The sequence below is a fragment of the Rhynchophorus ferrugineus genome, unplaced genomic scaffold (genome assembly GCF_030347505.1).
Source record: "Rhynchophorus ferrugineus isolate W39M unplaced genomic scaffold, kcgeb_rfMv2 rfM1, whole genome shotgun sequence".
Lineage (NCBI taxonomy): Eukaryota > Metazoa > Arthropoda > Insecta > Coleoptera > Curculionidae > Rhynchophorus > Rhynchophorus ferrugineus.
In genome coordinates, this window is record NW_027472580.1 from 46,401,892 (window position 1) to 46,416,380 (window position 14,489).

At 33.0% G+C, this 14,489-nt stretch overlaps 2 protein-coding genes across 2 annotated transcripts in view; one reads left to right on the plus strand and one right to left on the minus strand.

The window, feature by feature from the left end:
- LOC143206873 (uncharacterized) overlaps window positions 1–14,489 on the minus strand; it is a 330,748-nt gene that overhangs the window by 146,682 nt on the left and 169,577 nt on the right. The window lies entirely within an intron of this gene.
- Window positions 1,788–5,287, plus strand: LOC143206872 (uncharacterized). Its single transcript, XM_076419698.1, has 2 exons — window positions 1,788–2,314; window positions 2,417–5,287. Exons 1-2 carry the CDS (start codon window positions 1,900–1,902, stop codon window positions 3,280–3,282), a joined length of 1,281 nt encoding a protein of 426 aa, XP_076275813.1. The 5' UTR covers window positions 1,788–1,899; the 3' UTR covers window positions 3,283–5,287.

The window sequence follows — 14,489 nt, forward strand, 5'->3', positions numbered from 1 at the left end:
CTTTAGCGACGTTGATTATTGTTGGATGATGCTAATGAGTATAAAATAATTGCCGCCTATTGAACTATCTACCTGGTCAGTAGTACATTCACAATAATTTACTATTTTGTGAAATTTTGAGCGCTATTAATACATACTATTTTGAGAATCGTGAGGCCATTACCCTTAATGTCGATCACTACAAAATTATGATGACAGATTTTATTTGGTCTAAAATGAACGATATGACATGAACTACTTGTGATTCCGATGAGTATACGTGGTATATAGTAGGAGCCATTATGGACATTCTGTATGAAAGATTTAAGTGTATACTTATTTTTGACTAACTCAACTATTGACACCTGTAATGACTTAAAACATTATTAGTTTCACTACGCCCAATAACTAGATGGGGTTATGATCGGCCAGTTCAAGTAGTTTGATTGGTCAGTTTAAATCTCCATTATAGGGACCTGTAAGGAAAATCTTATATATAAAAATGAATCGCAAAATATGTTCCTAAGCGCATAACTCAACAACGCCTGGACCAATTTGGCCAAATCTTTTTTTAAAATGTTCGTTGAAGTTCAGGGATGGTTTTTACGGCGAGAAAAATTAGAATTATTGCTGGAAAAACCCTAAAAATAGCCCTTTTTGTTTGAATTTGTTTCGTGTATCAGTTGACAATTCATCTGTCATCTGTCAAAAGTCATCTGTAACAGACAACTTTTTTTTTTTAATTTGATATGACTTGAACTCAAATCCTTTTAATCCGTACGAATTGTTTTATTTATTTAAAATTTTTTATTTGTTTAAAATTTAATTCAAATTTTAAATAAATAAAACAATTCGTACGGCTTAAAAGGATTTGAGTTCAAGTCATATCAAATTTAAAAAAAAAAGTTGTCTGTTACAGATGACTTTTGACAGATGACAGATGAATTGTCAAGTGATACACGAAACAAATTCGTATATCGTGTTTTGTGCAGAGTGTTTAGTTAGTTAGTGTTTGTTTAGTTCGTGATTAGTGAAAAAATTATTTATATTTGATATGCCTCCTATAAGACGAAGCAATTTAGGTAGAAGAACCAGAAATGCTATAAACCAAGCTAATTACCGATCTAATCGTACTGCACAAGAACGTGACGACGGAAATGAACGTGAAAGAATTCGGATATCACAAACGCGTGAAGCGCGAGCGCGATATTCAACTAATAATCGCGCAAGTTTGAATCCAGCTGCTTTCAGTTACGATGTGTCAATTGACTACAGTAACTACCAATGTGTTGTTATTGGTTCTATGAACTTGGTTTGCTCACACTGTAAGGCATTAAAATACAAAAACGAAGCCAATGGATTGTGTTGCGCAAATGGTAAAGTGAAATTGATACAATTGGATCCACCACCAGAACCATTGTACTCATTGGTTTCAGGAATAGGAACAGATTCTATACACTTTTTGACACATATTCAACAATATAACAATTGCTTTCAAATGACTTCATTTGGGGCAACAAATGCAGTTCGGGAAAATTTTATGCCAACTTTCAAGGTATGTATTATAGCAGTTACTCATAATTATTTTAGCGAACAAAATTTTCTGTCACCAAAGTTAAGATGTGTTACTAATCTTCAATTTCTTAATCATTACGAAATATATCACTTAGTCATCATATTATATGGTGATTCAGTTTCAGTGACACTTTTATTATATTTTATATTTGATAGATATTAGTTAAAACTAAATATATACTTTTTAAGATCAAATATTATTTAAGTTTGATCATTGACAATCCATTAATTTATACCACACCATAATATTTTTTTTATTTACAGATACAAGGGCAAATATATCACAGAGCAGGTTCACTGTTACCAGTGTCAGATAGCGACAACAAATTCCTGCAAATTTATTTTATGGGCAATTCACCACAAGAAATTGATCTGCGTTGTGCACATAACAATTTAGTAAAAAGGTCTATTGTAGAACAATTACAAACTTTATTTCATCAACACAATCAATTGATTATATTGTTTAAAACTGCCCTGGATCTGATGCCATCCGATAATCACAAAATTGTAATCAGAGCTGATAAAACACCTGCAGGTCAACATACAAGACGTTTTAATGCACCAACTATTGATGAAGTTGCTATCGTTGTAGTTGGAGAAAACTTGGAATCCCGTGATATTGTTTTACATCGTCGGAATTTTCAATTACAACCTATAAAGGAAACACACCGCTCATATGATGCACTGCAATATCCCATTATATTTTGGCAAGGTGAAGATGGCTACGATTTATCAATAAAAATGATAAATCCCATTACAGGTAACTAAAATATTAGTTTAGCTATGGCGATAATATCTCAGTCACTATATTATGTATTTTAATTTTATATTTGAATGTTATTAAAACAAAATCTGTTTACAGGTTCTGAAACCAACAAAAAAGTCAGTTCAATGAACTATTATTCATACCGCCTAATGATTCGGGAAAATGCAGATAATCACATATTGAAATGTCGGCGATTATATCACAAATATGTTGATGACATGTATGTTAAAATTGAAACGGAGAGATTAACATTCATCAGGTTGAATCAAACCAAACTCCGATCTGAAGAGTATATTCACCTTCGAGATGCGATTAATGCTGATGGAAATGCACAGAATGTCGGTCGGATGACTATTCTTCCAGCAACATACATCGGAAGCCCTCGGCATATGCACGAATATGCTCAAGATGCCATGTCGTATGTTCGTCATTATGGTACAGCAGATTTGTTCATCACATTTATATGCAATCCGCAATGGATAGAAATTAAGCAGGAGTTATTACCTGGGAAATCATCCATTGATCGTCATGATATTACAGCCAGAGTCTTTAGACAAAAGTTGAAATCTTTAATGAATTTCATCGTAAAACATAATGTGTTTGGTGAGACACGCTGCTGGATGTATTCTGTGGAGTGGCAGAAACGAGGATTGCCACATGCACACATTTTGATTTGGTTGGTTGAAAAGATAAGGCCAAATGAAGTTGATGCAGTGATATCAGCTGAAATCCCTAATGTACAAGTAGATCCTGGATTGCATGAGGTAGTTATCAAAAACATGATACATGGTCCCTGTGGAACTCTTAATCAAAATTCACCGTGTATGATGGATGGTAAATGTTCAAAACGATATCCACGGACATTAATATCGGAAACAATTACTGGTAATGACGGTTATCCATTGTATCGTCGCAGATCGACAGCAGACAATGGAAAATCAACAATTGTCAAATTAAATTAACAAGATATTGAAATAGATAATCGTTGGATTGTTCCATATTCACCCATTTTATCAAAGACATTCAAAGCACACATCAACGTTGAATCTTGCCATTCAGTGAAATCGATTAAATACATTTGCAAATATGTAACCAAAGGGAGTGATATGGCTGTGATTGGAATTGGTGCAGAGAATTCTAATGATGAAGTTACCCAATACCAAATGGGCCGCTATGTCAGTAGTAATGAAGCAGTTTGGCGAATATTTTCTTTTCCTATTCATGAGAGACACCCTTCTGTTGTTCACTTAGCTGTGCATTTAGAAAATGGACAAAGAGTGTATTTTACAGCACAGAACGCAGTACAAAGAGCTGCTCAGCCACCATCTACTACATTAACCAGTTTTTTTGAGACATGCCAAAACGATGATTTCGCACAAACATTGCTATATTCTGAAATGCCAAAATATTATACCTGGAATCAATCCTCAAGGAGATTTATACGACGGAAACAAGGAAAACCAGTTCCAGGATATACAGATGTATATTCCACCGATGCGATTGGCCGGATTTATTCAGTACATCCAAGCAATGATGAATGTTTTTATTTACGACTGCTATTAGTCAATGTACGTGGCCCAACATCATTCTAATAGTTAGGAAATGTTGATGATGAATTGTGTGGATCCTACAGAGAAGCCTGTCAACGTTTGCAATTGCTTGAAAATAACGCTCATTGGGATCAAACTCTCAATGATGCTGTAATATCATCACACGCTCATCAAGTACGAACATTGTTTTCTATAATCATATCTACATGCTTCCCATCAAACCCAATTGATTTGTGGATCAAGTACAAAGATTATATGTGTGATGATATTTTGTATCAAATACGGAATAGAATGGGAAATCCAAATATACAAATCAGTGAAGAAATTTACAATGAAGCATTGATTTCAATTGAGGACATGTGCTTGATAATGTCAAACAAACTATTAATTCAATTAGGCCTGACCGCGCCCAATCGTCCAATGCATGACGCTTTTAACCAAGAGTTGCATCGAGAAAGACTGTATGATCTCAACGCTTTGAAAGAATAAATTCAAACAAATCTTCCACTGTTAAATGAACAACAGAAGTATGTATTTGAAACTCTTATGAAAGTAACAAATGATGAAACTGGAGGGATTTATTTCTTAGATGCACCTGGTGGTACAGGAAAAACTTTTTTTATTTCATTAATATTAGCAACAATTCGCTCACAAAATAAAATTGCACTTGCACTCGCTTCGTCGGGAATCGCAGCAACTTTGCTTGAAGGTGGTCGAACAGCCCATTCAGCACTAAAATTGCCATTAAATATGCAAAGCAATGAAACTCCAACCTGCAACGTTTCGAAGAACTCTGCAATGGCAAAGGTTTTGCAGCAATGTAAATTGATTGTTTGGGATGAATGCACGATGGCACATAAAAAATCTTTGGAGGCTTTAGACAGAACCTTAAAAGATCTACGTAGCAATAATAACCGATTTGGTGGTGCAATGATTTTATTAGCAGGAGATTTTCGTCAAACATTGCCAGTGATTCCACGATCAACGCCAGCTGATGAACTCAATGCATGTCTAAAGTCCTCCAATTTGTGGAAACATGTTAAAGTACTTCATTTAAGCAAGAATATGCGTGTCGAGTTGCAAAATGACCAATCTGGAAACATATTCTCTAAACAACTCATTGACATTGGTAATGGCAAATTTCCTATAGACATGTTGACGGCTTGCTTTTGCTATGACTATAAACAAGTCCCAGGGGCAATCATTAAGTGTTTGTGGTATTAATCTAGAAAACCCATGTTTCTCACATGGTCAATTGTATGTTGCCTGTTCCCGTGTTGGAAAACCATCAGATTTGTTTATCTATGCGCCAGGTAATCAAACAAAAAACATCGTATACCACAAAGCAATATAATGATAATAATAATAATAATTATGATTCACATGATTAACAATAAAGCGATTACTTACTTTTCAATCCTTATATATGTTTTATTTAATTATTTTTTATTCACAACGCCCTATCACCAGGGTGATGGTTCTGTTCAGGAGAATTTTTTAAAATACGTAGGCACAAAAACTGCCACATTACAAATCTTTTTGACAGGACGAAGTCTGTCGGGTCAGCTAGTATTTTCTATAAAGACATTTGATTGTTTAACATTTTTATGATATGTGACAAAAAAGAATTATATGATCGACCTACCAATATCGCGTGATAAAATAAAAGGGGTAGCTCAAAGACCTGCCAACAGTATAACAAAACAATATTGCTGGTATTATAAATATATAAATATATATATATCAATTAGTCTCAACTTGTTGGTCTCATAATAAACTAATGTCTTTTTTGAAAAAATTTACCAGATAACCTGGAATATACTACGGTACAACGTACATTTTTTTCACTTCCTATATCGAGGATGCATTATACGTATACCGACTAATGTTACTAATGTATACAAACAAATGACTAATAATTTAATCACTGAATCAACTAAACAATTAAACAAAACAAATACAAATAAACACCACAGAGTTGAAGTGAACCAATGAAATGCATTCGAGGCTCTTAGCATTGCAATTAAAATAAGTAATTAGTTCAAATTAGTGACTTCTAGACATTGGACGTGGCAAGACATTTCTCCAAAATTGCCTATAAAGTTAAATTTATTTTTTTGTAATTTTTTTTTTTTTTTTTATTACTCTTCGTGAGTCCACAATCTGCCCTATTGGCAATAAGTATTTCTTCTGTTTATATTATATATACATGGCATGTAGAAAATCACTTCATTAAGCAATCTTCTGTATAAAATATTAACTTAATTAATTAGACTTATTCTAATGCTTATTCTAAACTCTACATATGTCCAGTAATCAGATCAGGTGGTGTTAAACGTTTTAGTCTACGCACTTCACTATCACGTCGCATATTTAGCTGATTAGCGAGTACATTGGGATGCACTGACACTCTTTCGAAGTACTTCACACAAACACGTTGGATTACACTCGTTATATGTTCTAGAGGAATATCGCGTTGTATCACTTTATTTGAAATATAGTACGGAGCATCAACAATGGCACGCAACACCTTATTTTGGAACCGTTGAATGATGGATATATTAGATTTGCTAGCGGTACCCCATAGTTGAATTCCATATGTCCAAATGGGCTTGAGTATAGACTCATACAGCAAAACCTTGTTATCTAATGATAACTTGGATTTGCGCCCAATGAGCCAATACATTTGATATAATTTTAGTCCTAGTTGTTTCCGTTTAGAGAGTATGTGCTTCTTCCAGGTTAGGCGTCGATCTAAATGCATACCAAGATATTTAACATGCTCTGCTTGGGGGAGTTGACGATGATTGATATTTACTGGTGGACATGTTCTTCTACGCAGGGTAAACGTTATATGCGTGGATTTTGATTCATTGGCTTTAATGCGCCATGTCTTCAACCATAATTGTATTTGCTCCAGGTGGGTTTGTAGGTTTATTGATGCTGTGACTGGATCTTCATGGGATGCTAAGATTGCTGTATCATCTGCATATGTTGCCACAGTAGTTATTTTTGTGGTGGGCAGATCAGCCGTATACAGAAGATACAGTACTGGACCCAGTACACTACCTTGCGGAACTCCTGAATATATGGGATTTAATTCGGTATGTTCATCGCCTTGATTTACAATAAAATGTCTGTCAGTGAGATACGATTTCAGTAGCTGATAGTCCGGATGAGGGAGAAGTTTCTTTAGTTTAACCTGCAAGCCCGTATGCCATACTTTGTCAAAAGCCTGAGATATGTCTAGGAAAGCAGCCGAACAATATCTTTTGGCATTTAGGTCAGCGTTTATTTGGTTTACAAGTCTATGCACTTGTTCTATAGTCCCATGCTTATTGCGAAAGCCAAACTGATGTTCTGGAATAATTTTTCTTTTTTCTATTATATAGTTTAGTTTTTTTATGTATAATTTCTCGAAAACTTTCGAGATTATTGGTAATAAACTTATAGGTCGGTAGGAGGTCACATCTTCTGGTATTTTTCCTGGTTTAAGTATCATTAATATTTTAGCTACTTTCCAGATGCTAGGGAAGTAATTAATTCGTAGCATAGCATTAAATATATATGTTAATAGTTTTATAGCCTTTTCTGATAATTCTTTTAAAATTTTGCCAGTAATTAAGTCATAACCAGGAGCTTTTTTAATATTAATCTCTCTCATTATTGTATGTTTAACTTTTTTGACCGTTAATTTCTCGTGCGGTAAATCCATTTGAAATGGCGAATCTAGAAAGCTAGTAATTTTATTTTCGTCATCTTTATGTAGCTGAGACTGGAAAGGTTTAAAAACATTTTTTAAGTGTTTTGAGAAAATGTCGGCCTTCTCTTTATTGCTTCTCGCCCAATTATTTTCGCTTGTTTTAATAGGTGGGTTATGCTGCTGGGATCTCCTAAGCTTTTTTGTTGCTTTCCACAACGAATAGTCTGTAGCCTCAGTTGATGTCAAGTTTTCTAGGTATTCTTGAATGCCTTGGTTTTGTTCAATTTGGATTAGATCTCTCAGCTCTTTTATGGCCCTATTAAATTTTCTTTTATTCTCTTCAGTCCTTTGCTGTTGCCAATTTCGTCGTAACTTTCTTTTTTCTGCTATCTTTTTCTGTATTGTACATGATATATGTGTATTTTTTCTTGGAAATGTTTCACTGTTGGGAGTCGCGGAATATGCTGCCTCCTGTATATTTTTTGTAAGATTTATTGCTGCTATTTCTATATCCATTTCAGTTTGTAACGGTAAGTTTAGAGATATATTTTGGTCTAAGTTTTCTCTAAATGAGGGCCAGTTAGTTCTATTATTGCACAGAGAAGGGGGTTTATCTTTGATGGTAATTTTTGAAGAAATTGTTACTATTATTGGTGAATGATCAGAAGACAGGTCGAAACATGATTCTGCCTGACACTTTTTTGGATCAATATTTTTTGTAATACAGAAATCTATTGTATCTGGTTTTTTATTTCTGTCTGAAGGCCAATATGTTGGTTCACCAGTAGAGATATGTTGTAAGTTATCTTTCCTTATGGCTTTGAGCAGTTCTCTACCTTTTGAGGTTATTATTCTTGAACCCCACATTAAATGTTTTGCATTATAATCTCCTCCTGCTATAAATCTATTACCTAGCGTACGGAAGAATTCTTGAAATTGTTCTGCCTTGTTGTTATGTTTGGGTGGGCAATAAATCGCAGAAAATATTAATGGTCCATGGGCTTCCTCTATGGTTATACTGGTGGCTTGCAGGTAGTCTTTGCGGAATTTTTCTTTTTCGAAATGCTTTATATCATCTCGAATTATTATGGCTGTACCTCCATGTGCTTTATCATCAGGGTGATTTGTATGATAAAGCTTATATTTAGGAACTTTCAGATAATTCTTGTCCGTAAAGTGTGTTTCGGAAACCATCATAATGTCAATATTTTGTTCATTTACGAACATTTTTAGTTCCCTGGCGTGTTGTTGGAGCCCATTGGCATTCCAGACGGCGATTTTGTAACTATTGGTTTCAGGCATTAGGCAAGTTTGCTTACGACGGTTGTGAGTAGACCAAGCATCGTACTCATTTGATCCATTAGTTTGGCCATCATATTTTCTAATCTTGAGATGTTGCTAGTTTCAGTAAGTTGAGATATTGTCTCTCGTTTTTGTGCTGAACCATTTTCAACTATTTGGGCATAAGTTATGTCTGGTTGACTTGTTCTGGTAGGTAGTGGTAGATTGGTAGTAGTGGATTGTTTTTGTTGATGCCTTTTTTCCCTTAAGGCAGGATAGAGTTTCTGCTGTAGTTGCTTGTGAACTGCGCAACCCTTGTAGTTCGCTGGATGATTTCCGTTACAGTTAACACATTTCACTTTTTCATCGCGAACTTTACGAGTACAATCTCCTGTCTTATGTTCTCCTGCACATTTTACGCATCTATATGATTTGCGACAGTAAGTCTTTGTGTGCCCGTGCGCTTGACACCTTGTGCATTGTGGTATAATTCTTTTTATATGTGGTGGTTCGCATTTAATAATATTATTTTCCAGTTTGGTGATTTCATACACCGTCTTATTATTTCCATTAGGTTTTATGTCTATATAAAACATAGGCAGAGGTTTTTTTGTCGTGTGATGTCGTATATTGTGAATATTTACGACCTCGTGGCCTTTTTCAGCTAGTGCTACCTTGATGGTGTTAAAGTCCGTCCCGTGATGTAATCCTTTTAATACGAATTTAAATGTTCTCTCGGATTTTGGCCTGAATGTATGGTATTGGGTGTTTCTTTCATCTAATTCTTTTATAAGAACTTTAAAGTTATCCGCTTCGAACAATTGGATTTTAATTGTTTCATAGCTCACTGTTTTAATTGTGTAGTTCGTAGTAATGGTTTTCAATAAGTCATGGATGTTTTTTATTAATCCTACCTTATAGACTGTTATTGGTGGTGGTTTGGGAACAACTTTTTCAGGGCTTGGTTGTATGTTCTCTTCAATTTCTTCCGACAGGTTGCTAAAACTGTTTTTTGTCTCTATCGGTTTCTGCAACCAATAGTCACTAATTCTTGTTTGTTTCCTCGCGATTTCTTCTTCTGGACTTCTCAATCGTTTTTTGTTAATCACTGTAGTCCATTCTAATGGTGGAGTTTGCGTTATTGCTGTTTGTTCTAATCTTATATCAAAGTGTGCAGGTGATTTGGTTGAATCGCTATGGTTTGCCATTTTTTAATATTTTAATATTTTATTTAATTTACTTCCAGAGGATAAAAAAAAATAAAATAAATACATTGTTTATTTCACGCACTTCATTTTTCACTTACGTTATTTTAGCACTACTTTTTTACTATAAATACTATAAATGAATTTCAAAAGGACTGTTGTAAAATAAGATGAAATAATTTTAAACACTAATAAAAATGAGATGCAGTCCTTTTGTCTGGTCACGTAAACACGTATTCACTACACTTTAGGTCCACTGAGAGAATTTCATTTCAGTATCAACTTAGAAAATCAAAATTCAATTTAAAACTTTGAGATATTGAATATATATTTGAAAAACATGTCAAATGAAACAAAAGGGACTTAAATTGCAGAATTTGTTATTAGAGTAATAGAATATTCGTTGGTTAATAAATATTTTGCTGAAACCAAACCCCGACAAATATTTAAAATTTAAATTTAAATTACTTAGTTCTGGCGTTTTAAAGTGACGATTTTCGGAAATTAATATATTCTGTTTTTGAATAGCCACATACTCATCCATATTTAAGCTCTTAATTGAAAAACTGCGAATGTCCAAGTAACAAATCAACACCACCATCAACACGATCAAACTTTAATTTTGTTGACTAAACAATGTGCATCGATTTTTCCGAAATCTACATTCGGTCGTTCCACCCTTTCCCACTTCGCTCCTATCTCACGCCGCGAACAGAAAGGGGTGAGTCGGTTGTCGCGCCACCCCGTTTTCTAATATCTTGATATATGCGGGTATCAGTTAACGTTCCCGGACAAAACTTAATTAAGGTGAAAATTAGAATTTTCCCTTCATCGCAAAGCTACCGCTTACAGAGGGCGATGGTTTTTCTCGTTTGGCCTCATCTGGTTTGTGGCAAATGAACCGAAATATCGCATCGGAATGGGACAAATACGGTTTTATATTGTCGGTAGAACAGTTAAGTCATTTTTAATCGTTAGCTATTGTTCTACCATAATTTGATTTTAAACCAAGAATTTATTGATTTGAAACAGATAATTGTTTATTTATTTCGTTATAGTAATTTGTAATCAATATTAGTTTATTCCAAACAAAAATACTTTTATATTTAATGTTCATATATTATTTTAGGTTGGGGATAAAATAATTTCTCTCTTTCCTAATACATAACATTACAGTTTCATATCTAGTAATAATTATTCAATCAAGCCTTACTGTAGAGTGTTTAAAAGGTAACAGTCAATAAAACATTCCATATAGAAAGGTAGCGCTATATTGTGCTTTGCAAATAAAGTATATAATAAAGGAAATAAAATAATTCCTGCTGTTTATGATGATGAATGATTAAGTGCAGAGTTCGCTTCACTTTTTTAATTGGTAAATATTGATGTTAGAGACGAGTCCCGCGTCGATTAGCCAATCATGAAATAATTGATGTAATTCTGAATAATAGCGAAATTAGAAAGGAATTCTTCATGTAGGTAATGATTGAATTTTCACAATCCTTTGATGCACGAAAATGCCGGTCAATACAATGATGTTTTGATGTAATTGTATAAATATATAATATTAAGGTATTAAAGTATTAGATATTATAATATCTTTTAATAATATAATATAAATATTAAATTATAAAAGTTTTCATATAGAAAAGTTTCATAGAGTCTCATATTTTAAGATATCAAAGGTTAAAGGTTACAAAAATCTGTTTTTTTGCAAATATATGTTTTCCTATGACACAAAAGCTATAACTATGTTAAGAACATCTGCTAGCCGAGTTTTGTGTCTTTTGACCTTTGATAGGTTAAGAGGCAGACCCGAGATTTTATGATACTTTTGAGGCAACTTTTATGACTAATACGGCTTGACTATCAGAAGTTCAGATGACACATGGTTTATATTATTAAATGCCTCATATATCACCGATTAGTTCTTGATATTCATACGAATAAGTTCGCTTGCAAAATATGAAGAAAAAAAAACTTTTAGAAAGTCCTTCTCCAACTCATATTTTAAGGAATTACTGGCGATTAAATATTAGAATTATACTAACTAATAATTTCAGTTAGATTTTGTCAACAATATCTATCTCTCCAACAATTTAGTGTATTTGGACTTATTGAGACTATATTCAACACAGATGCTTGAAGAATGGTATGTGTTCAACTGTAAACTGCTGTTAAAATATATTATTTTATTAAGTATATAAGTATTATTTTATTAATATTTAAGTATATTTTAACAGCAATTTACAGTTTAACAAATCCCAGTCTTCAAACATCTGTGTTGAATATTGTCTCAATAAGTCCAAATTCACTAAATTGTTGGCGATATAGATATTGTTGGCAAAATCTGAATGAAATGATTAGTTAGTATATTTCTATAGTATATCGTTGAATTTCGATTATTTGAAATTTAGGCCTTTTCATTTTTGTACCCGATGAATACAATGAGTTGGCATAGTGTTGTGTATTTGATATTTGATATATGAAAGTGTTAGCAGGTTTAAAGGATGTTTATTAAAAGTTGTAATACTTTAGGGGTTCTAAATTTCATTCGCTTTCATTAATCATAGGTAGATATCAGAAATAGATCTCGTCTATCTATGGGTCTTTAAAAAATAGTCGCATCAAGTCAGTCACATACTCGGATAATTAATAGAATTTATGGCGATATATATGTCTTATATAACACGACTAATATGGAACTGGAAATTCTCTTCAAATTCAAAGAAATCTGTGTATATCTGGTGACAAAATGTGACGAGAGAGTTAAAATTGGATTGGATCGGCAGAGTGATCCATACAGGCTATTTAATAAGTCGACACTTATTTCCGTTAAAATGAAATATTTTTCAAGTAATTAAATAGGCTAATTTAGGTTTTGAAATATCTGTGTAGCTAAATATAATTTTAAGGAAGATTTATACGCTGAGAAAATAATTGTGACGAAAATAGTATAAACAAATTTGTTTTCAATACATAGTGTCACTGTCACTATCATTAATAGTTTCACTATCACAAAGGATCGACATTTAGTTTGTTAACAATTAAAAATCAAGTGAAATATAATGATATATATCTTGAGTAAAATGTAACTTCATGTGTTAATGTTGATTTCGTATCGCATTCTAATTGCGATCGAGCAAACATTTACTAAGAATATAGTTGAAATATGTTGAAACTGTTCAAGATAAAGCACATTTTGTAAATGTGTTTCAAATGTATTATTATTTAGTGACAAATTTAGTGTGCGACAACTTGATTTATTTTTATTATTAACAATATCATAAAGAAGATGACCTAACTAAACAATAATAGTGGTATTTTTATGACATGGTTGCATTTGATGGTGACTGGATATGAAATGGGTAGGCTTACAATAAAACGAGTTCATGCATATCAACACCAACGAGTACTTAATGAAATTGGGAAATTCCGCAGACGCAATGCTCATGCTATCCAGGACTGAGTAGCACTCTGGAAATAGATATAGTGCCAATAAATTAGCTACAATTGGGGAAATGATAATTGCAGAAATTGTAAGGCATTAAAATACAATGGTGAATCTATTAGGTTATATTATCCAATAAGTTAACAATATCTTAAACAATTTCAGATACAAGGATAAATCAATCAACAATATAACCTCAATCCTTGGGGAGCTGTTGCCACTATCAGATTCAGACCTTAATTCTTACATATTTATTTTCTGGGCAATCAGGATGCGGAAATTGAATGGCATTGTACGCACTATTGAGAGTGTATCGAATTATTTTCCAAGAATTACAAACGTTTCTTTATCAGAACAGCAATTTAGTTAAAATGTTTAAAATAGAATCCGATCGGAGACCTGACAAAATAGTTGCTGATGAGTATGCGAAGAGGTTTTGATGACCGACAATCGAGGAATTAGTTATTGATAATGACAGAGATAATTTCCAAGATAGATGTGCATGACATACATTTAACCAGGTCATCTAGTAAGAATATATTTTTGAATCAATAATAAAACACAATAAGTTTAAAATACGATTTTTATTGAGTTTTCTTTGAGCCTATTATACGATTTTACATTTTATAATTTAGGATTGTGGAAAATTAGATATCATCTGAATTCTTATAATTGTTTGAGTACATTTCGTTTGCAGTACAATACACTGCTTATAGTGAAAATTGGAAGGACTCAAAAACTATAATAAAAACGTCTTGACCGCATATTTTGTCTGAGTCAAATCTGGCATATAAAGTGAATATTTTAACTGCGTGAGAAGTTACGCTGTTTTATTTATACAGCTGGTCAAAATGGTAAACCAATATTCTTGTTATTGTTATTAGTGTTTTATTAGTTTGGAAAATTGATGCTAAGACATTTTGCGAATTGTAATTTTGTTTTGGAACCCAATACACTACAATGATAATGATACATATAC